This window comes from Schistocerca piceifrons, chromosome 5 (assembly GCF_021461385.2).
Source record: "Schistocerca piceifrons isolate TAMUIC-IGC-003096 chromosome 5, iqSchPice1.1, whole genome shotgun sequence".
Lineage (NCBI taxonomy): Eukaryota > Metazoa > Arthropoda > Insecta > Orthoptera > Acrididae > Schistocerca > Schistocerca piceifrons.
In genome coordinates this window covers 76,065,530-76,090,677 of record NC_060142.1, presented here as the reverse complement: position 1 = coordinate 76,090,677, position 25,148 = coordinate 76,065,530, and the positions used below count along the sequence as shown (strand labels likewise).

At 41.5% G+C, this 25,148-nt stretch overlaps 1 protein-coding gene across 1 annotated transcript in view; it reads right to left on the bottom strand.

Annotated features, from left to right (window-relative positions):
• The window catches only part of LOC124798188 (ATPase ASNA1 homolog), a 90,414-nt gene that overhangs the window by 60,047 nt on the left and 5,219 nt on the right, over positions 1-25,148 (bottom strand). Inside the window, exon 2 of the mRNA XM_047261485.1 lies at positions 7,114-7,261. Coding sequence (XP_047117441.1) covers positions 7,114-7,261 — 148 coding nt within the window. The remainder of the gene's footprint in view (positions 1-7,113; positions 7,262-25,148) is intronic.

The following is a 25,148-nucleotide window of genomic DNA, read 5'->3' as shown; positions in this document are numbered from 1 at the left end:
TCATAAGCTGCCCGGTTCTTAAAATAACCCCGATAGCCACGGAGGGTGGGGGTTCGCATTGCTGGAAACCAAGTTTCCTGCAGAGCAATGCAAAGGAAAGGATGACGGCTGATAAGTTGGCGGAGCTCAGCTAGATGGTGGAAGAAACCGCTGCAGTTCCACTGGAGGATGGTATGGGCCATGGATGGGAAAGGCGTGAAGGGACTGGGGAGCCAGATTACGCCTCCGGGGCCCCTGCTGCTACTGAGTCGCCACCTGGACAACAGCCATCTATTGCGTCCGAGGGACTGGCGAGATCCAGGTCCTCAGCGGACGCCAGAATCTCCACCTCATCTTCGGACGCAGAGGGAGAAGGTTGCGGTGGGACAGGTGCCACCGCAATTTCAGGATGCTTGGGAGCCTTTTTCTTTGACTGCTTTGCGCGCTGTGCCTTAGGTGGGTCTGGCTGGGAGGGCCTCACTGGGTCAGCCTCAGGGACTGAAGACGACCGTGACGCCCTACGACCAGCGACCGGTGGTTGTTTGACAAACTTGCGGGTGTCCGCTTTGGCACTGGGCAAAGCCTGGGATGGGAGGGCCCCAAGGGACCCCTTCCGGGCGAGAGGAGCCGAAGAAGGCACACGCTTCTCCGGCTGTGAAGGGGGAACAGATGTCCCCGGTGGTTGGGGTGGTGTTGCTCCTGAAGTAGATGGAGCAGGAGCAACAGGGAGTGAAGTGCCCCCCGCAACCAAGGGGGCCGGTGAATTCTGGCAGAGCTGAGAGCGAACTGGTGTTGCAGCAGCGGCATAGGTAGACGTCATGGGCACTGGATGTAGCCGCTCATATTTCCGCCTTGCCTCGGTGTAGGTCAGGCGGTCCAGGGTCTTATACTCCATTATCTTCCTGTCCTTCTGGAAGATCCGACAGTCCGGTGAGCAGGGGGAATGGTGTTCTCCACAGTTAACACAGATGGGAGGCGGAGCACATGGAGTATCAGGATGTGACGGACGTCCGCAATCCCGACACGTGATGCTGGAAATACAGCGAGACGACATGTGCCCGAACTTCCAGCATTTGAAACACCGCATCGGAGGAGGGATATATGGTTTCATATCACAACGGTAAACCATCACCTTAACCTTTTCGAGTAAGACATCACACTCAAAGGCCAAGATGAAGGCACCGGTGGCTACCTGATTATCCCTCGGCCCCCGATGGACGCGCCGGACGAAGTGAACACCTCGTCGTTCGAGGTTGGCGCGTAATTCATCGTCGGACTGCAGAAGAAGATCCCTGTGGAATATAATACCCTGGACCATGTTGAGACTCTTATGCGGCGTGATGCTAACGGAAACATCCCCCAACTTGTCACAATGGAGCAACCTCCATGACTGGGCAGAGGATGCCGTTTTGATGAGCAAAGAACCAGAGCGCATCTTGGACAAGCCCTCCACCTCCCCGAACTTGTCCTCTAAATGCTCCACAAAAAACTGGGGCTTGGTCGACATGAACGATTCTCCATCAACCTGCGTACACACAAGGTACCGCGTGGAATATTCTCCACTGCCTTCTTTAGCAAGACGTTCCTCCCATGGAGTAGCTAGGGAGGGAAACGATCTCTGATCAAATTTCTTCCCGTTGAGGTTAGACCTCGATCGCTTAGAGACTGCTGGTGGAGGCCCACCAGCGATAGATGATGTACCACGCTTCATTGCGGGTCATCCGCCCTGATGCCACCTACTCCGACCAAGGGCCCCCCCCACGGGCGCCACCCAGCCACAGCAATAGCCACCTGGCAGGATGGCCATTGCCGGGAGCCCTGATGCCCCAGGGAGATGGGCATCTACTCCTTGGCATACGTGGGGAGTGAACGGCGCAGGCATCAGTAGAGCGATCCCTGTGTTGTCAGGGGGCTACAACCAAGAGGGTACATGGCGGCCCCACCACAACGGACTGGCTACCGTGCTGGATGTCAGGTGACATGTGGTCCATGGGCGTCGTCAGCGCAGAAAATGGCCCTGCACAATGCTTGGTAGAAAGTGCACGCAGGAGCGCATCCATGCCCAAGCGATGGAGAGCGGGCAAGACTGCAATGCAACGACGAATAAGATGGCGAAAGTTCTCAACACAACACGGACACAATGCACCAAGTAAGGCGCCCTTCCCCAATCGGCTCGCTCTTCGGAAAAATTTTGAGATATGGAGGTCAAACCCGACAGGGGACCATCACATAAGGCCGAAACGTTTGAGACTCCTTTTAGGTGCCTCTTACGACAGGCAGGAATACCGCGGGCCTATTCTAACCCCCGAACCCGCAGGGGGGGGAACGGTGGCCGAGCAACTGGATCGTCACAATACGCCAGTCACTCCTCTTCATGAACTGTGGTATCGTGTTGAAGCTGCATGGGCAGCTGTACCTGTACACACCATCCAAGCTCCATTTGACTCAATGCCCAGGAGTATCAAGGCCGTCATTAAGGCCAGAGGTGGTTGTTCTGGGTACTGATTTCTCGGGATCTATGCACCCAAACTGCATGAAAATGTAATCACATGTCAGTTCTAGCATAATACGAGGGCCGTTCAGAAAGTAACCTCCGGTTGATTTAAAAAAATACACCAAGTTAAATAAAAATATTTTAATATATACATCTTACAACTACATCTTTGCACTATTTTTCTACATAGTCTCCATAGCGATTGAGGCACTTATCGTATCTCTTCACAAGCTTTGAAATTCCTTCTGCATAAAAATCACCCGCTTGTGCCTGGAGCCAGCCTGTGACCGCATCTTTGAGCTCTTCGTCGTCATCAAACCGCTGTGACCCGAGCCATTTCTTCAAATGCATGAAGAGGTGATAATCACTTGGCGCCAGGTCCGGGCTGTAAGGTGGATGGTTGATAACGTCCCACTTGAAGGACTCAAGAAGGGCCGTTGTTCTGCGAGCAGAGTGAGGACGGGCGTTATCGTGCAAAAAAACAATACCGGAAGTCAGCATACCACGGCGTTTGTTCTGTATAGCCCATCGTAACTTTTTTATTGTTTCATAGTACACGTCTTGATTAATGGTCGTACCACGTTCCATGAATTCAACCAACAACACCCCTTTGGCATCCCAAAACACCGTTGCCATCAGTTTTCTGGCAGAAAAATCTTGCGAGGCTTTTCTTGGTTTGGTAGGCGAATTTGAATGTGCCCACATCTTTGATTGTTCTTTTATCTCAGGGTTCACGTACTTAATCCAGGTTTCGTCACCGGTCACGATTCTGTTTAACAATGGTTCTCCTTCGTCCTCATAACGTGACAAAGTCTAATGCAGAGGCCATTCTTTGAGTTTTGTGGTGGTCGGTAAGAATTTTGGGCACCCACCGTGCACAGAACTTACGGTAACCCAATCTTGCTGTCACTATCTCGTACAAGAGAGTCTTAGAAATCTGTGGAAAACCAGTAGACAACTCCGACATTGAGAAACGTCGATTTTCACGAACTTTTGCATCAACTGTCTGAACGAGTTCGTCAGTCACCAATGATGGTCTACCACACCTCTCTTCATCATGAACGTTTTCTCGTCCACTTTTAAATAAACGTACCTATTCACGGACAACTCCTTCACTCATAACTCTTGATCCGTACACGGCACAAAGCTCACGATGAATAGCTGCTGCAGAATATCCTTTGGCTGTAAAAAACCTTATGACAGCACGCACTTCACATTTGGCGGGGTTTTCTATTGCAGCACACATTTCAAACTGCCACAAAAACTAAACTAGCGCAGGTACGACGTTCACTCGACCACGGCTTGATGCCGACTGACCTGTTGAGTGCGTGAACGCACAGATGGCGTCGCTACTCCCCCCACAACCCGCACTGTGACCAATCGGAGGTTACTTTCTGAACCGCCCTCGTATATTGTCCAATGAATACCCGTTTATCATCTGCATTTCTTCTTGGTGTAGCAATTTTAATGGCCAGTAGTGTAAAATAGGGCGAAAGAAATAATCAGGTCAATAGGTGGTTGGAACCCAGGCGAGTCCCTTAGGGCTTTGCATACGACGAGGGCTGGCCCACCCTCGATCTGCTATAGATAAAGTGTTAAAGAGGGTAACAGCACCAATCATTCACTGGAGTGCTACCCCTTAAAAAGAAAATAGAGTAGCAGTAAAAAGGGACTAACACACCTAAAAGTAATTAAACAGAATTAAAGAGGGATAACCTCATGCGAACACACACATGCACACACACAACCACGCAGACACTAACACTAGAACAGCTATGATAAGACTCATATGTTGTATCTGAGAATAAAAACAATTTTCACAGAGAAAATGCAGAACAGTTCAACTTCACTCACTCCAATCATTCTTTCTTACTGTGTCTGCTTAGATATCTTGCCTTAGCACAAAGTCACTTAAAAGTTATGAGGGTGGTCTGTGAAGGGTGTCACTTGAAGTGTTCCAGGGTCCTTCAATGATCCTTAGTAGCTATTGCAATATCTTTAGTGTACCACATTGGCCAGTGACAATGTGCCTGCGGAAAGGGGAACAACAGATCCAGTGGCACAAGTGATCACGGCAGAAGTCTTCCACAATCTTGTTGATGCAATCTAGCAGAAAGTGAAGGTGGCAGCAGATGTAATACATCACTCAGCTGGCCCTTTGAAGTGCCCAAAGTGGTAAGGGTTCTTCGGACAGTGGCAATGAAGCAACAGGTTCAAAGGAAAGTTGTTGCTGTTACAAAAATAGTTGTGCAGTGACCTTTGCAGTGAAGCCATTATACCAGGGAGATGATGATGATGATAGGTCGATAGCTGCTGTAGGCATCACCAGAATGGGTAGAGTACTGTCACTGGGAAGAGGAAGATCAAGATTAGAAAGAAGGTGGTCAATCAGAAGGCCTCTACCAAATGAAGTGTTACATCCCCACAGGAGGTGGTATGTATTCATACATCAAGTAGATGAAAATCAGAGAGGGTGCAAGGGGAAGTGGTTGCAATAAGATGATCATCTGAAGAAAATGCCCCCTGCCGGGAGGTAAATAAATAATACAAAAGGTGATTTCTGGGGTTGTCTGCAGTCACAATGCTATTGCTTCCAACATGGTATGGAGGAAAACCCACTTACTAATTACATCTGTACAACCCAATGTACAGACCCCTCTCCACATTCTCTCTCCGGTCTCTGTCAATGGTGCATGTGGAACATCATCAATGAACATTTACCAAAGTAAAATGCCAAACAACCATATTAGTTGTCAAGTCTTCAAAGTAAACACTAAAAATTGAATTCATGGAATCCAGATGTTGATGGCTCCAGTTATGCAAGTATGATATATCTGATTATCTGTACATGGTGTGCATAGGGGTCTGAAGATGTTAATGGGATGCAGAAACTGGCTGCCTAAATAAACTAACTTCTCAAAACATATGGCTATTTGGCAATTTCCCTTGGTAAGTATTTGACCAGCTGCTGTCCTAGATCAACAATGAATCAACTGAGTTTCAATGAAAATTGATTCAGAGTCCACCAACATGAGAGATCTGGTGCCTCTGGTGTCAGAGTAGCCTTCTCCCGAGATTTTTTTTCTTTCTCTTATTTACAACTTTTGACAGTTGACAATCTTATGATGGCTTATCGATTATGGGTGTCAGAATGAAAGGAGAGTGGGTAGCCCTGGGATCTTCCGCTATTGGCTGGTGTTGGGTTACTGATGTGTGTATTTCAGAGGAGAAAGTTCCCAAAAGGGAGCCCTGTCACCAGTAGACAATGGAGGATGATGCTGCTTCTCTTGCTGGATGTGGGAAGCAGTTCTCGAAGATGGTGCTGCAAGGACTGCAAGAGGCGAGGGCCTATCACCCCCCTGGACAAGTTTGTGTGACTAATAGAGATCGACATCAAGTGAGTAAATATGCGAAGTATTGCCATTGGTCTGACCGGAGTAGCAACAAAAGTCAATATCACTGAGACTGGATACAAAAGATAGTACACTTTCCAAGCTTCAAATTAGGAGAGGTGATCTGTGAGCTTTAATTCCTGGATTTTACATTCCTTAAATTAGGTGAGCACACTTCATGGGTAGAGAAGTGTAGTCATTCCCACACTGACAGTGGTGGTGGTAGCCCACAATACGAATTTTCATGAAATTGTTGGCCACAGTCTCCACAAATTGGATCACCTGTTCACTGGGAAGAAGAATTTTTTTCCATCAGTGTATTATCCACATACACAATCCTGTGCAACAAACACTTTCTTGTTCAATGAGAAGATACTCCCAAAATACGATGCCATAAGACATTAGGGGATGAGTTTGGAAGTATAAAAAGCTCTGCAGCATGTTACTTCCAGTTCAGATTCTTATCAATATGAACATGTAACAATCAGAAAATTTTGCTTCATTTACTGATTTACTCTTGTCCATTATTTCTAATGGTATGCTCAGCACTTGTGCAGTGCAGAACTGTATATACAGTGTTTCATCTAAATGCAATGACAGTCCACTTATAGAGAATCAGTTATTACAAGAAAATTTTATTTATATTTTCCTGTGCTTGAGTTTTTCTATTATTTAAAATAGAATGCAGGGACATACAGAGAAAATATGGAAGGATCCTTTAACAAACTCTCTTAATATTCCTTTAACTTCTCACTAAGCAATAATACCACTGCCAATAAGCACTCACTCAACATCACAGTTCATCTCATAAATTCTATTTTTCAGCTGTAAACTATAAAGCCAACAGCTTTTTAAAGATCAAGTTGCACTCCAACATTCAGTCATACTTTCTCCCTTCACAATTTTCTCTGTAAATGTTTCCTATTTTTCTTTAAAGTTACGAACAGTTACTTAGTTATTATTGTGCATTGTTTGACAATGAAAGTTCTCTTCCCCCAGTGTTATCGTAACTAATACAGTTGCACTAGAAGAATTTTACACAAACAAATATGTTTTGCTTCAACTGAAAAGGTCTTTTGATGTTCTATCTGGAAATTATACCTCAGTTAAAGCATCATTTGCCTTGAAAAATTGTTGGAATAGTAAAACTGTCATGCAATATCAGAAGACAAAATCACATAAACCACATTCAATGAGATGCACATACTCTTGAATTATCTGTCCCATGGTGTTACATTTTCTTATTACCATTGCGAACAAGTTGTCAAATCCTTTAACCTTGGTGGGAACTTTAGAGAACTTCTGATCAAAAGCATCTGATATATTATGTGCAGGATCTGTAGATATGATGAGAACACTTTCTCGTACTTTGGAAAGCTGAACAGCCAGGCTGCAACTGCAACAAAAAATTGAAGTACATTCAGAGATGCTTGACATTTTATTACAGTTTTATTCCTAAAAACTGTATGTAGGACTGATAGTGCTACTATGGTAAGTCAAGTTAATAATCAGACAGCTAACAGTATCTCTTCGATGAATACGAATAGTGGGAATCTAATGTCGGTCTATATAAAATAGAAACATTGCTCTGGTGAAGTCTGCTGTTAATAGCAATGACATGACACAAATACAATTTTCACAAGCAATAGAATGGAATCTTACACTGTACAATAAAATATTTTAATAACTGAGACCACTACAAGGCACTAGAATAACAACTTGTAGGTATTTGAAGACTAACATTTTTACAGACAATACCTTTTACGAACTACACCATTTTTTAATGTTTTGTTGTTGAAAAAGACTAGAATATACTTCCCTCCAAGTTAATTTGAAAGTAACATGTTATTTGTGGAAAGTATAACACCAGCAAAACAAGAAGAAAAGCTAAAGGTCTGATGCTCAAATATACAATCAATTAGAAAAAGACGTGCCTCTCTAGTCTCACACAATGTTTATGTTTGTCAATAGTGTTCTGAATTCAGATTATGTGTCAATACAGTTGCAAAGTTGGAAATATCCAGTGACCACATTTAGGCTGGCGTGTACACAGACCACAGTAGTAGACAGACAAATAATACATTTTCCAAGAACACCAACTACATCAGAAAATGTGTCACCATTTTCTGCTGCCAAGGGCTCTTTGGACGTCAATTGCGTACAAACCAAAAAGAGTTCACTAAAGATCATAGGCAAAGATAATGAAACCCAAAATATGCTAAGATGTGATCAGTCCACTTCATCCAAACTGACGTGTAAAATTATTTAATTGGATAGATAAAAAATCTACTCACCAAGCAGTAGCAGAACACACACATAAAAGACTGTTGTGATTAGCAAGCTTTCGGAACCAATGGCTCCTCCTTCAGGCAGAAGGGTTGAAGGGGAAGGAAGAAGGGTGAAGGAAAAGGACTGGATCTTGGGAAAGTCACCCAGAACTGCAGGTCAGGGGAGACTTACCATATGGGATGAGAAGGGAAGACTGATTGTTGGGGACTGCATCAGACGAGATTTGAAAACTTTAGAGCTTAAAGGTGGAAGACAGGGTAATATGCAAGACAGAGATTACTTCTAAAACATCGTGCACGAGTTAAGAGTGAGAAGCTAAGTGCATTGTGCATAACAGAGGTGGGAGTGGGCAGTGAAAAATAGACAGGAAAAACAAAGATGCAGAAAACTAAAATGGAGTGAAGCAAAGAGTAGTTTACAGTGAAGAACATCTACATCTACATTTATACTCCGCAAGCCACCCAACAGTGTGTGGCGGAGGGCACTTTACGTGCCACTGTCATTACCTCCCTTTCCTGATCCAGTCGCGTATGGTTCGCGGGAAGAATGACTGTCTGAAAGCCTCCGTGCGTGCTCTAATCTCTCTAATTTTACATTCGTGATCTCCTCGGGAGGTATAAGTAGGGGGAAGCAATATATTCGATACCTCATCCAGAAACGCACCCTCTCGAAACCTGGCGAGCAAGCTACACCGCGATGCAGAGCGCCTCTCTTGCAGAGTCTGCCACTTGAGTTTATTAAACATCTCCGTAACGCTATCACGGTTACCAAATAACTCTGTGACGAAACGCGCCGCTCTTCTTTGGATCTTCTCTATCTCCTCCGTCAGACCGATCTGGTACGGATCCCACACTGATGAGCAATACTCAAGTATAGGTCGAACGAGTGTTTTGTAAGCCACCTCCTTTGTTGACGGACTACATTTTCTAAGCACTCTCCCAATGAATCTCAACCTGGTACCCGCCTTACCAACAATTAATTTTATATGATCATTCCACTTCAAATCGTTCCGCACGCATACTCCCAGATATTTTACAGAAGTAACTGCTACCAGTGTTTGTTCCGCTATCATATAATCATACAATAAAGGATCCTTCTTTCTATGTATTCGCAATACATTACATTTGTCTATGTTAAGGGTCAGTTGCCACTCCCTGCACCAAGTGCCTATCCGCTGCAGATCTTCCTGCATTTCGCTACAATTTTCTAATGCTGCAACTTCTCTGTATACTACAGCATCATCTGCGAAAAGCCGCATGGAACTTCCGACACTATCTACTAGGTCATTTATATATATTGTGAAAAGCAATGGTCCCGTAACACTCCCCTGTGGCACGCCAGAGGTTACTTTAACGTCTGTAGACGTCTCTCCATTGATAACAACATGCTGTGTTCTGTTTGCTAAAAACTCTTCAATCCATGTATCGAACGCCTTCCGGAAGTCAAGAAAAATAGCATCTACCTGGGAGCCTGTATCTAATATTTTCTGGGTCTCATGAACAAATGAAGCGAGTTGGGTCTCACACGATCGCTGTTTCCGGAATCCATGTTGATTCCTACATAGTAGATTCTTGGTTTCCAAAAAAAGCTGAGCCAGAAGAAATTAATGTAAATTACAGCCAGGTGGGTGGTGAGAACCAAGGACATGTTGTAGTGCTAGTTCCCACCCGGGGAGTTCTGAGAAACTGGTGTCTGGGGAAGAATCCAGATGGCGCGTGTGGTGAAACAGGCGCCGAAGGTCACGAATGTCATGTTGTAGAGCATGCCCTGCAACAGGATATTGCGAGTTGCCAGTACATACACACTGCCTATGCCCGTTCATCCTAATTGATAATTTGGTGGTAACCATGCCAATGTAGAAGGCTAAAAAGGACAGCAGAGACTGGTCAGCAATAACATTTTCCCTTTGTAAAGGAAGAGTGATTATTTGGCACTGAAATTGGGGGTAAAGGCACCAGCACACAAGGCAGTAATCACTTCTTTGCACCCCAACAGAACAGAGTCACTGCTCCAAACACAATATACAATGATGCCATGACTGATTATAAGGACACAAGGGTGCACACAGTGCAGCAACATAATGGTGGACCAGCAATTCAGCTCCTTGCTTTTGACATCTGACGACTTCATTACAAACTATACCAATTAATGGATGTTTAGTATTTTTCCCAAAAAATCTCAACTAACTCCCATATTATTTGTGTCTTTCAAAGAGTAACACCAAATTCACAGCATTACATTAATGAAACATTTTATCAGCTTCAAATATCTACAAAGGAAAGATTTAATTGAGACAGAACTGCCTGTACAATGAGAAACACAGTAGAAAAAAAATGGTGATGCCTTTAGCAGTAAAACAGAAATTAGATATAAGATATTGTTGGTTAGCAGGAATATAACCTCAAGAAATTCACTGAAGGGAGTGGAACAAAACAAATATTACTTGTCGATGCGTAACACTCAGATTAGCTCATTGTGGTCATTTATGATTATGAGAACAATGAGGAAAAAAAAAAGGGGGGGGGGGGGGTGTCTCTGAAACATCTGTGACATGGAGAAACTGTTGTGCAGCTGTTGGTCACACTGTTGTGATTCCTCCAATCCCAAATGACTCCCTGTTCACTTCACTTAGATGCTCTGTCTTGGCTAGGAAGCCCTTCAAAAGAGTTCACATTTATTGTTACCACCAAGTTTAAAGTTCGTGCAGTTATTTAATTTTTTTAACGCAAGGGGTATTAAACCAGTTGAAGTTCATTGCCAACAGACAGAAATGTATGGACAGATGTGTACAGCTGTCAAAAACATTCACAAGTGGTGTAGAGATTTTATAGTCAGTTGTACTGACATTCATGATGAAGAAAGGAGTAGCAGGCCATCAATTTCCGACAAGACAGTCACAAAGGTTGAGGAAATAATGCATAAATATCAGAGGATCATCCTGGAGGCTCTCTGCATTTTACTCCCTGAGGCTCCCCGAAGCACCATCCACAGGTTTTTAACAGAAAAAATGTGATACGGCGAGGTGTGTGCAAGATGAGTACTTTGTATACTGACAGAAAACCAGAATCAGCAACAAGCTCATTCCTCCCAGGAATTTCTTCACCGTTATTCGGACAAAAAGGACAACTACTTGGGCTATATTATTGCAGGCGACAGAAGCTGGGCATTCCACTTTACATGTGAGACAAAACAACAAGCACATGAATGACACCATCACTCTTCACCCAGGCAGCAAAAATTCAAACAAACACTGTCGGTCAGTAAAGTCATGGGAATTGTGCTTTTGGACCAGGAGGAGGACAACTTTTTGCCTGCTGGGACAAAAAGAAATGCTGACAGGTACTGTGAAACATTGAAAAAACCCAGGACAATTCAGAACTGGAGAAAAGGCGCATTGAGCAAGGCCATAAGTATTCTCCACAACAACACTTGCCCACACGCTGCCGGTCAAACTGTATCTCCTGCAAAACTTTAGTTGGATCATCACCCACACATCACACAGTGTGGGCCTGGCACCGAGCAACTACCACTTGTTCCTTAACTTGAAGGAACATTTATCTAGACAGAGGAGGTGGTCCATATATGAGGTGAAAGGCAAGGTTCAACATTACCTGAAGTAAATGGCAGCGAGCTTGTATGACGTGGGCATTGTAAAAATGCCATAGCTGCCTAAAAAACTGCACCAATCAAAATGGGGATTGTATAAAAAATAAATTATTCTTCAATCTTTAAAATTATGTAACTATTCTACAAAATTAATGGTTGTTTGTACAATTAAAAATACAAGAGAGAGGGTGACAGAGTGCCCTCGGAGAATAATGGACGAACTAATGCCATAATTTGTGAGAATTGGTTTTGCCCAAGGAACTGAATGTCAGTGTTAGATCAACTCTTATCGCTGTCAGGAAGCTTTCCAATACTGCAGACTACATGTGTGCTGCGTACTGGATGCTAGCTCTGTGACAAAAGTGAGAGGATACATACACAAAATTGCATTACATAATGCTGAAAGAAGGATTCCTGAAATGTGTTATCAAAGCACATCATTATGGGACAAGAAACAAAAGACATACTTCAGATCCTTTTCACTATCCTCTGTGATATAAGTAGGCCAATTCTGGAACATTACCAGGAGAGATATGGCCAGTAAGTACATTGTTCAAGACGGATCTAAAGCCAGTAATACAATGTTGTTTCATTGGCTGTCTTGAGGTTGATTTCTGTCTTGTGCAACGCTTGATCCCATATGGCAGCTGCAGCTTTTGAGATAACTCAAACTTTAATTTCAGATTCTACAGCTTTCCACACACAGTTCTTACTCCTTCGGGTTATCTTGAGTTTAGATAAATCAATGATGCTTCAGACAGACAACGATTTGAGGCCACTGATGAGATGTGAAAGCCTAAGCTGAAAATATAGTTTGTCGGTAAACTGAAGAGCGAGTGAGTCCCAACTCTGTCAATCTAGCTATGTCACAAGGCGCTTCTACAGGCTGGTTCACAACATAGTACCAACCCTGCCACGGTATGCGCTTCAAATCTGTGGCGATGCCATGTATAAGATGATCCTCTGATCTTTATGCATTATTTCTCAGCTGTGTTTATTTTCAAATGCATTACAACCATAAGGAATACAAAAAACGATAGCCTTCTATAGCCTTCATCTTGTTGAAGCTCACATCCACACCTCTGTCCACATCAAACCCACATACAAACAACAGTAACTTCGCTTTGATAGCTGCCATCCATTCCACATCAAACACTCCCTCCCCTACAGCCTAGGTATTCATGGCAAACTTATCTGCTCCAGTGACGAATCCCTCAACAGTTACACCAATAACCTGACCAGTGCTTTCCTCGCAACTATCCTGCAGACCTCGTCCACAAACAGATCTCCAGAGCAATACATTCCTCCCCGTCCAACAACAATGTTCCTACCCCCAGACCTCACAGAAGCATCCCCCTTGTCACCCAATATTATCCTGGCCTCGAATACACCGACAAATTACTCCGCCAGGGATACGACTTTCTCAAGTCAAGCCCTGAAACGACATCATCCCTTGACAATATTCTCCCCACACCACCCAGAGTTGCCTTTCGTCGCCCCCTAAGCTCTGTAACATCCTTGTCAAACCCTACAATGTTCCCAGACCACCTTCTCTACCCAGCAGTTCCTACCCCTGTAACAGACCCCGCTGCAAAACCTGCCCCACCCATCCCCTCACAACCACCCACTCCAGCCCCACTACTGGTAAAACATACACAATTCAAGGCAGGGCCACTTGTGGAACAACACATGTCATTTATCAGCTAACATGCCTGCACTGCACAGCCTTTTACATCGGTATGACGACAACTAAACTGGCTGAGTGCATGAATGGGCACAGACGAAGTGTCCGCCTAGGAGATGTCCAATACCCAGTAGCACAGCATGCCGTCCAGCATAATTCTAGGGACCTAGGAACCTGCTACAACGTACGTGCCATTTGGCTTCTCCCACCCAACACCAGTCCCTCGGAACTGCGGAGATGGAAACTTGCACTCCAACACATCCTTTCATCCTGCCATCCCCCTGGACTGAACCTTCGTTAACCAACGTCACTCCCATTTACTCTTCAGTCTTCTTCTTTTTCCCTCTCCTCTTTAGCCATTCACGCATCTTTTCATCCTACATAGTTGTGTTTATCTTTATACTATATACCTCTTTACTTATGTATGCATCCTCTTTGGTTTGAAGCTGGCACAGTAGAATATCTTTGGCTTCCCTCTGACAACCATGCCTCCATCCTTGCTACCCTCCCTGTTTACCTTTCCCTGTTGCTTCATATCCTGGGTTGTGAGTAACTAAATCCACTTTCCCTTCTTCCCTTTTTTCCCCCCCTCTCTTCCCTGATGAAGGAACAAAGTTCCGAAAGCTAGGAATGTAAATTTTCTGTTCTGTTTTGTGTTATCTATCGGCTGTACTGAGCTCAGGTAAGCACTGGCTAGCCCCTCTATCTCTTTGTTAGTATTTGTTTCACATCTTTGTATGAGATTTTCCATTAATCATTTAGTATATCGATTATAGATGACAAATTTAACGGTGATTTAAATCTGTGATTTATTTGGCTACGAATACACAAGTAGTCACTTTTTTGGATTTTTGATATGATTTATTGTTTCAGAAACCAGTTTTCAAGCCACTGCAGGCTCATGTGATGAAAGTGCTACAGGAATATTATATCATGGACTAAGTTTAACACCCCTATCTGATGAGCCTGCTGCAGCTTGAAAACTAGTTAATAGTACAACACTCTGCATCAAAAATAAAAATAAAAATTGACTGATTACATACTTATATCCAAATCAATTGCTGATACTACAAACATGTTTTACCCTTTCACTGGAAGATGCAACAAGGACAGCTTCCATACATTGTCATGGCAAATGATTTACAGAAATGTTTTGAGCAGAGGACTGCATAAATGGCGATTTGTGAGGACTTTTTGAAGGCAGTCACCACTAAGTGACTGTGTTACTTAAATTGACAGCATCAGGTTTGTTTCCTTTTACATAAGACATACACAACGAATTTTGGTAGATTGTACAAATATACCCGAAATCAACTGTTTATTCACTACCAATGACTATCAATTTTTATGAATAACAGTCTAATGATACAGTTCAAGATAAAAACAATTTCATAACGTCATGATAAACAGACTCTCAAACAGACTCAATCTTGTTTTTTAGTGTAGAAGTAGTGCATTTGAAAGGAGGACATTTATGTCAAGAAATTATATAGTTTCCATTTTTCTAACTAAAATATGAATGTCAGTAAGTTTTAGCCTTATGCTATGCACTCAACTCAAAAAACACTGTTCATTCAATTTGGTACAAGGCATGATATATCAGCAAGAATAACAATACTGTACAGCATATGTGAGAGGAAATACGTAAAACTGACTGTCCAAAATTCCACAGTACGGATACTGTTCGGAACTGAATTGGAAATCAAATATCTCTTCGTAAATACTTGATTTCAGAAATATTTGCTCTGTGCTTAATTTCTGATATTGGTGATGAAATTATTAGAAAATTAGTTTACTCTGGATACTTCTGAAGAGTATTACGTGATCTGGGCTTCCATTCACTGTTGTCATATGGAATCATTTCCTGGGGCAATTCCACACACAGACAGAAAGCATTCGTGGTACAGAAATTTGCAGTAAGGATGATAATTTGTGTCCATCCCCAAACTTCCTGTAGCTATTAGGCACAACAACAACAGCTTTACAATATTTTTACTAATTCTTTATGAAGTTTACTGTGAAGAAATACAAAAAAAAATTAAGTCACAAAAATATCTGACCACTTCCATTGTTAATTAAAGGTGGTGGAAGATAGGCATACAGAAATAATTTGTGCCTGATGTATCCTCTTATTTTACTGGTGACCTTCTGAATAGATAGTATCTGTAGGGGGTTGGGGATTATATTTATAAAATTTTACTTTAGATTATGATTTTAAAAAATCTAATTGTGTAAATGACAGAATTTAGTCACGTCCACACAAACAGAATTGATCTTATTTGTGAACCTATTGACATATTCCACATCATAGCAAGTTGTCACAAATATGGTCCACATCAGCACATGAAAAAAGAAGTATCTAAAACTGATATTTGCAACTGCTATGATACTTTCTCACTATCTTCTGTGACAATACTTCAGGGATTTCTGTATGTTTTATACAGTTTCAACATATTTCAGCTAATAAGAGCCTTTCAAATGTAGACACTAACAAAATAGTGTTAAGTCATTCATATTTAAGCACATCCAAACATAATGTACATGTCCTAAATTTCTGTGACACCAGGAAAAGGATAGTGTATCTCACCTGTGAAACAAATACTTGTGAAAACTAGTGCAGTTTTATAAATGGTCTAAACAATGAACCCTGGTCAGAAATGCTACCACAAGCCATTTCCAATAATTATAAAAATCTCTGTTGTCAAATTTGCTTTCCAGAGAAAATGAGCAAAGCCCAATCATGAGAGCCACTCAACGCAGTACCTGAATCACAACAAGCATTACAAATTACTGTGAAACCTTAAAATGACTCAGTCATCAACTAGAAAGATTGACAAAAGCTCAATCAATACAGGACTGGCCATTAACATTTCAACACTAGGAAGGATAGTATTTAACAAAATTTTACTTATATTGTGCACACAGCATAGTGTGAAGAATATATAACTAAATTTGTATGTAATTTGAAGGTATACAGAATGCAAAATTTAGTACACAGATCAACCACCTCAGACATCAAACAGTGGTTCCAACCCAGCTGAGCATCGAGTTAAACCTAGCTTGGTAACAGATACAGGCAAATCATTTCCTAGGCCACCAGAGTTGACAAATTGTAGTGCCTGGTGAGCACTGCATGCTAGTCCCTCGGTAACCCATGGCCAGATGGTTTCAACAGCTGAGAGCTGGAGAATATGTTGGCCAGCTCAAGTCAAACACATTTTGCATCAAAGTAGGTCCAGAAATCATGAGAAACAAGTCGTATTGCAGTATCTTGAGAGAGAATGTAACGGGGACCTCAAAGATAAGACAACCATAGACATGAACTCACCAGGAAAGTAAGTGATATCCAAATTACCAGCTAAGTAAACCAGAGGCAATGCTTTTGTGTACCCAATGGCACCACACACTATCAGACCTGATGCTGTGCCTGTATGACAATGACAAATGCAGTATCGCAACGTTCATTCTCATCGGAGCCTCTACACACGGATGTGTGTCATCGCGATGTGTTTGTAGAACTGGGATTTGTCCGGAAAGACAACAAGGTGCTACTTCTGTATGTACTTCTGTTGTCACTGTGCTAATGACTGTCAATGTACCTTTTTCTGCTGCTGCATCAAGAAAAGTCTTAACAATGGACACAGTGCTACCATTTCATGGTACTTCAGTGTCCATGTGGATACTTATTTCGATGCAAACGATGTTTCCTGGCTCAAGATATGTGATGTGACAGTACAATCTTGCATGGCTGAGCAAACAGTACGTCTGTCATCTCAAGTGCTACTCATATGGGGGCATTGACCATTGCCATTAACAATAATGTGGTATAGTATATGACCACGCTGCAGTCAACATCCGACACATGATGATGTTCATGCCTCTTTCACAAGGCATAAAACAATCTTCTCAACAAGCAACAAACATTCCAATGTTATTTCTGAAATAAAAAGTCTGTGTAATCTTGCATTACACACAGAATACAGATGGTGGTGCTCCTACAAATTTTATGCAATTGTGTTGAACTGCTGATCATGTGCATATCCAACCATGTAACACACTTTATGGGGATTTGACATTTGTTGCATGCGACTTTCATGGTGTTGCAAGTGTGAATGACATCAGAGTAAAATATGTAAAGATTTACAAGAAAAAATTTCAAAAAATTATGAGCAAAGACAAAATTGCTTAGAAATGATCACTTAATGTGACTGTCAGGTAACTGGTCGAACTCTATAAGGGAAACTGTAAAAATGAAACTGCAGTGACAAAGAACAGGAAATCATACTAACAACATAGACACCATTGATGGTTTTTGTTTCTGTCCTCAGTCTGAAGACTGGTTTGATGCAGCTCTCCACACTATTCAATCCTATGCCAACATCTTCACCTCCAAAGAAACACTGGTGAATCAGCTTACTGTATTCAACCCTTGGTCTCACTCTACAAGTTTTATCACTCAACAATTTTTATCGCTCACACTTCTCACCATTATCAAACTGATAATTCCTTTATGCGTCAGGATCTGTCCTACCAACTGATCCCATCTCTTAGTCAAGTTTTGCCATAAATTTCTATTCTCCCACAATTCCATTCAGTGCCTCCCCATTAGTTACCCAGTCTACCCATCCAATCTTCAGCATTCTTCTGTAGCATCACATTTCAAGACACCTCTATTCTCTTCTTGTCTGAATTGCTTATCATCCACAATTCACTTCTGTATAAGGCTACACTCTCAACATGCACTTCAGAAGAACTTCCTAAAACTTAAATTTATATTAGATGTTAACAAATTTCTCTTCTTTAGAAATACTATTCTTGCTATTCCAACAGTGTACATTTTATATTCTGTCTACAGTGTGATTCAAAAAGAAAAAATGAGACATTGGACATATCCCCAGACAGAGAAAGGTTCAACAGTTTTACGTTCACACACACACTATACCATACACTCAACATGAGCACAGTGCGTTGCTCGAGAAACATCAAAACAGTAGTCTGTTTCATACCACACATGAATCAACAGGTCTTTGTTTATGGAATCAACAGCTTTAACAACCTACTCTTCAAGAGTAGCAGCCATATGTAGGACAACAGCTATCTTGTGCACCCCGACAGAAAAAAAAAAAAAAAAAAAAAAAAATCACAAGATGTGAGGTCTGGTGACCTTGGAGGAATACTGCACTTGAACAATGGATGGACTTAACACATATTCCAACGCACAAAATTATTTCTCTTGTGGTGTGGTCACCATGTCACTACAAACAAACTGCAGTGCAGCTGTGTCAAAACTTCGAACCTTCCTCTATCTTGTGATGCGCCTAATGTGTTTATCTTTTATAGTTTGTCTGTATGTAATGAACAATTGAAATCTGTTCTTTATTTTTTAATCAACAGGTATTCCAGCGACCGTCTGACAAAATAGCGAAACCCACAGACTATTTTTAGTGTCTCGTTTCCTAATCTAATCCCATCAGTATCCCCTGATGCAATACAACTATTTTCTAGTCTCCTTGATTTACTACTGTCAATGTTCACCACCTTTTCCAGACACTACCAATTCCATTCAACTGCTCTCCCAAGTCATTTGCAATTTCTGACAGAATCATATCAACACCAAGCCTTAAAGTTTTTATTTTTTCTCTCACTACTTCAATTCATTCTCCAAATTTGTAATTGTATAGTAGGGTCAGGATGGCTTTAGTGTTAATGACCAGGCTAAAGGCCACAATGCTGGTGCAGGATCGTCAGAGGGTAGAAGATACAATGAACGACATGGTCAGCCATCGTAAAGTCAGAGGAGCAGTGAAAAAGCAATGGGCTATTCATCTCTATCAATACTTCAGTCAAGAGTATCTATTTGTTGCAGTCAGCTCCCAGCAGTGGGAGCCAAGCGAGGTGGCTGAGCTGACAGTGGCAAAACCAGGTGGTAGCCACAGTAGCCCCACTTATCAGGATGCAGTGGCACGGCCTTGTGTTGTAACCATGTCCCAGCAGTGCACCCATCAGATGCCACATCAACACAGCCAGCCCAGCACTGGTCACATCAAATTGAAGCAAAGAGGAGAGGCACACAGCACCCAAGAACTGTGGAACCCTATGTAAGATGCAGGGACAACAGTCCACAGATGCAAGTGTGCCATAGCAGAGGGTGTGCATGCAGACAGGTAGTGGCTCAGCAGCAAGTCAGGTGCAGGTGCTAACCCTGGACCCCAAAGTAGGTGCCTTTAAGTCGGTTGAAGTCAGCCAGCAAATAGTCTCCTGTTGGAAGGCACCAATTCAGATCCTGGCAGCATCAGGACTAGTCACAGTCCATAAGACTTGCAGCTAGTGAAAGCTGAGTCTAGTAGCAGTGGATGACCCACATCAGATTGTGCAAGAGTCATGGAGTATGTGGTAACCCAATGTGCTTCCGTTTTATATTACAGACCATGCCACATGTAGACTCATCTATATAGTCTTCAATGAAGCGCGCACTTGCGTCTCCTGTGATGCTTCACCAATCCAGTCTATCTCTCCACTGCTGATTCTTTTTAAGTATTACTGCTATACAGATAATACTGTGCAAAATCTTCTCTTATTTGATTTCAGCTTCTCATTAATAGCAAACAGAAAGGTTCTCTTGAAGAAGTAGTGTGACTGTGCTAAATATTGGACAATCTTCACATTATATGAGTTTTGTTATATTCTTGTGCCCCTGTTAACTGTGAATAGGTTAAATAATTCTTCAGATATCAAGTATGGTCATTAATCTACATAGAAGAGAACAGAACGTGTCACAAGATTAATGCACGTCGCCGTTGAAGGGTAAAATTGTAAGCATTCCCTTAAGTAAAATGACGGTTCACATCAGCAATGGAAAGAGCACAGATTCTGCTTAACAGAACTGCTTTATTCTTCCTCATTAATAGGTTTCAAAATACTTCTGAACATTAATACAGTTATCAGAAGCCATCCACAGATTTCCTGATTCATTGCAAACTTTATGTACACACAATTTTCTAAGATCAAATGGTTTGTGCACGATTAGTTTCAAATTCTAATTTGAATCTTGAACTGAATTACTTTTATGGGACTGACCACCGACTTACACCTACGAAAAGTAATTATCACTGCTTACAATGTCATTAATGCAACATAAGCACTTCATTCAATGCAATGAATCATAAATCACTTCTAAAGAATCAATACACTTAACAATATTATTTGAAGTTCGTAACAGTTTGCAAATTAATATTTTCTCACTAGCAGTTTTTGAATGTTGACTGTCTGTTCACAATAAATTCCTGAATAAAGAAATACCTTTTACAATCACTCACTGATACGCTTGGGCCATATTAATTACTTCCGGTAAATACAAAAAATATTTATTTTCTTGCTCTACTCAAAGGACGTGCTTGACACAAATTAATGAAGGCATACTTGTATTATGCACACACTAATAAATACTACATAGATCATTACATAAGAAGATTTTTTTCTGAGCAGATATATGATTGATACATAATTCACAATCTTTTTTGAGCATTTTGCTATCAATAGACAGCACAGTAGTTCTTGATAATGATTCCAAGCACTTCTCTCCATCAAGAACCTTTGGTACTCTTTTTTAAGTGACCTGCACTGCTGATCACTGCATCGGTAAAACACCATTGGAGGACCTCGCCAAGAATTTGCTCGTTCGACACGAAACCGACAAAAAGAAAGAGATATTTTTAATATACATATTAAATACAATATATGTGAATGGACAATTAATGCTTTTTACTTATCACCAGTACCTCTCAGAGCTGCCTAATAACAATGGCAGATAATGCACTAATACAATGGACAGTATTTACAGTTGCACGACCCAACCCTGATGTGACAGGACAATGTAAGATCGTGTAGGCCATGGGAGTGGCATAGTACCAGGCTCAGATGTACCATAATCTGGAGCACCTCGGCAACAGTCTGTCCTCATACTATTCCGTATCCACAGTGTTCCAGCTATGGGGACTGGGTGTGTGTTAATTAGTCTCGCTTTAATTCCAAGGTGGCGACTCTACAGCATCTTGCACCAGAATGTGGGGACAGCTTTCTGTTTGCTGCATTGCAGGTTACAGATGCCAATCTGAAAGGCAGTCGAGTAACACTTGATGGTCTTTTACTGCTTGTTCAATGTACAGAGTGAACAACATAGTGTACAGGCTACAAGCCTACCTCACTGCCTTCATGACCACTGCTTCCCCTGTCTTTAGTCTAATCTTTTAAGATAGGTCATAGGGTCAAATATTGCCTGAAATGTTCCTAAACTTTTCCAGAATCCAACCCGATCTTTCTCAAAGTTGACCACAGTTTTTTATTCTTCTCTAAAAAATTAGTGTCAATGTTTTCCACACCAGTCTGCATCTGCCTTCTTTGGGATTGGAATTACCACCTTCTTGATGTCAGAAGGTATTTCATCTGTCTCCTGTATCTTGCACACCACATCAAATAGTTTTGCCATGCCTGGCTCTCTTGAGGACCTCAATAATTTTGAAGGAATGTCATCTACTCCAGAGCCCTTGTTTCTACTTAGGTCTTTCAGTGCACTGTCAAATTCTTTTAACACTAATGTATCACCCAATTTATCTTCATCTACTTCCTCTTTTCTTTCTACAGTATTTTCTTCAAATTTTTTCCCTTTGCAGAGATCTTTTGTATACTCCTTCCACCTTTGCCTTTTTTGTTTAGAATTGGTTTGCCATCTTGATATTCACACAACTGCTTCTCTTTTCTTCAAAGGGTTCTTTAATTTTTCTACAGGCGGTGTATATCTTTCACCTAGTTACACACGCTTCTACATTCATTTCTCCTATAGACATTTCGCTCTCCTGTCAGTCTCATTCTTTAGACTAGTGCATTTGCTTTCATCTGTTTCATTTGCTGCATTTTTACACTTTCTTTTCAGCAATTAATTTAATATCTTGTGTGTTACCCAAGGATTTCTACTGGACATGAAGCAACATAATGCTTTGACTGAGCATTCCATGCCCTACAGCACCAATCTTACTCTTTCTATAAGGGAATCCCTTCACTGGAATGTTGTCACCCTCAAGGATATTATGAAAGCTGTGGCAAGATTCTCCAACTCCAGAAGAATGGACATTTATCAGTTCTGAAATTGTGTAAAGGAAAACCAATCTGTCATTCTGACAATATTAAGAGAAGGATATATTGCTACTCACCATATAGTGGAGACATTGAGTCAGACAGGCACAACAAAAAGACTGCTGAACAAGTAAAACAAGTAGGCTTTCGGGTGAAAGGCCTTCTTCTGAATTAGACAACATACACACACACACATTCACACAAACACAACTCACACACACATGGCCATTGTCCCTGGCTGTCAATCTGGCTTTGGCAACCAGAGTGAGTGGCCGTGTGTGTGTGTGTGTGTGTGTGTGTGTGTGTGTGTGTGTGTGTGTGTGTGCGTGTGCGCGCGTGTAGCAATCTATCCTTTTCATAATACTGCCATTATTCCATCCTGGATTTTCCATTGTTTAATCTGTCATTCTCTTTCTTTCATTTTTAGTACTTGTTTAGAATCTTGAGCTTTTCCTGGTGCACTATAAACTGCTACAGTTACACCAATCTTTCATCCATATACGCCCACAGGGTTGACAATGACCCTGTTGTTACGTGACAAGGTTGCTTGGATAACAGACTAACTTTACCATCAGGCAGGCGCATATAGCAACAGAAAAAGAATATAAACAAGAGGGATTGCAGCAATATGTGGCCTAATTCTGTATGCCAGAAATGTGACGGAAATAGCCCCAAGCTAGGGATCCTTGCACCAACTGGGTACACAAATAACTTTGACTAATAGTTATTAGTGCAAGTTTGTACAAGTCCATTTTTGGAAAAAAATGTGTGACTGAGTGCATACAAAAGCAAGTATTCCACATATATTATGTTATTTCTTACTAAACTTTTAGCTGTAGTAAATTTTTATGTGATTTAGAGAAATTCATACAAATTATTTTTATAAACTTTATTTTTCAATTGTATTTTTGTGGGTCAGCAATGATCCTGTGGGCATACATTATGCTCAATGTTCTTATGTGTATTATTTTCTTTTTGAGTTCCTGGTACGCACCTATTACTCATGAAATAACAGAATTAGTGGGGTGTTTGGATGACAAACACATCCATGGTATCAGTATTTACATAGACTCACCTTGTGCCCATCATCAGATGGAGACTACAGAGAAAAGGATTGTGACACCATAAATAGGTTGAAAAGAAATCAATTAGTACTCAATCCCAGCTGAGGTGGTAGAACTACAATGCCAAAACAATTAAAAAAACATCAAAGACGTCAGTCCTACTAGTACTTCTCATTACTGTGAACCTATTCCAATATCTGGATCAGCTCACACAGGTCGTGACTACGACATCATCATATGGTGAACAGTCTCCCTCATTTCAGCAATCTGACAGGGCTGACAATGATTCTGGTGGTCCTTCTTTACAACATGGAAGACACGAGCAAAATCAGGCCATGCAAATGGGTGAACAGTTTGCTTCCACAGTAGGATGAACAGCCACTGCCAAGCCCCATGAGTAGCAGTTACACTCAAACATAGTGAACTAATCGAGTTCTTTGAGAGATTTCTCTACGATGATGTCATAAAACACATTGTAGGGCACAACAGATGAGATGTACTGTTGCTCGGTATACAGATTCTCAGCAGCTACACACCCTTACCAAGACACTGCTTGTATTAGGAGGCCAATGAATATACCCAACAACATTTTAGTGACCAAATCAGTGCAATGTAACTGGTTCAAAGAGCTATTTAGATATTTTCATGTCATAGATATCAACAACTTATGCACAGGTGACAAAATGGCTAAAATTCAGCCACTGTTCGATATCATGAACAAAAACTTTCTTATGTATGCTTTCACTGAAAGAAACTTTAGTAACCTTCTGACAAATCAATGATATCCTCTTACGAACGTCATGGCTCTAAACAGCATATTCATGGAAGGCCAATTCATTTTGAATTCAATACACAGGCTGCAGCAACTCATTTAGTATATTGTTTGCAAGTTGACTTGTATGAGGGGTGACCTAAGTGCGAGATATAGGCCTTGGAGAAAATATTATACCAAAGTGACTAATACAATAAAGAATAACGTCCCCAGGATTAATAGTTACTTTGCAAAGAAACAATGTGAAAATTACTGAAACTATTCATCAAAACAGAGTAGACAACTCTCCACAAATGGATGTCAAATATTGCAAAACATAACCCAGAGGATTTTATTACTTCAGGTTGGACACAAACAATAACATATGCACCATACAATGGAATCACAGCTGCATGGTTACACTGTTGTCAAATGGATTTAGAGTATATCCGATTCAAAAAGTACACCAATACTCAATTGCTGCTAAAAAGAAAACGTATTAATAAGCCACACATTGTACATCAATACAACTGATTTATGAGTGGAGTAGACAGACTAGACGCTAATGATGGAACTTACCATATTGCTACAAGAGGCAAAAAATTGCATATTCCCATTTTGATTAGTCTAGTTGATGCCATAATCAAAAACTTTTCACTGCTTGGCAGATCACCGGGAAAGGACAGAAACACTGGAATTTGGCCAATCTATTGCAAGGTATTTACTCTGGAAATTTGGCAATGCTAAAACTGAGCCTGGG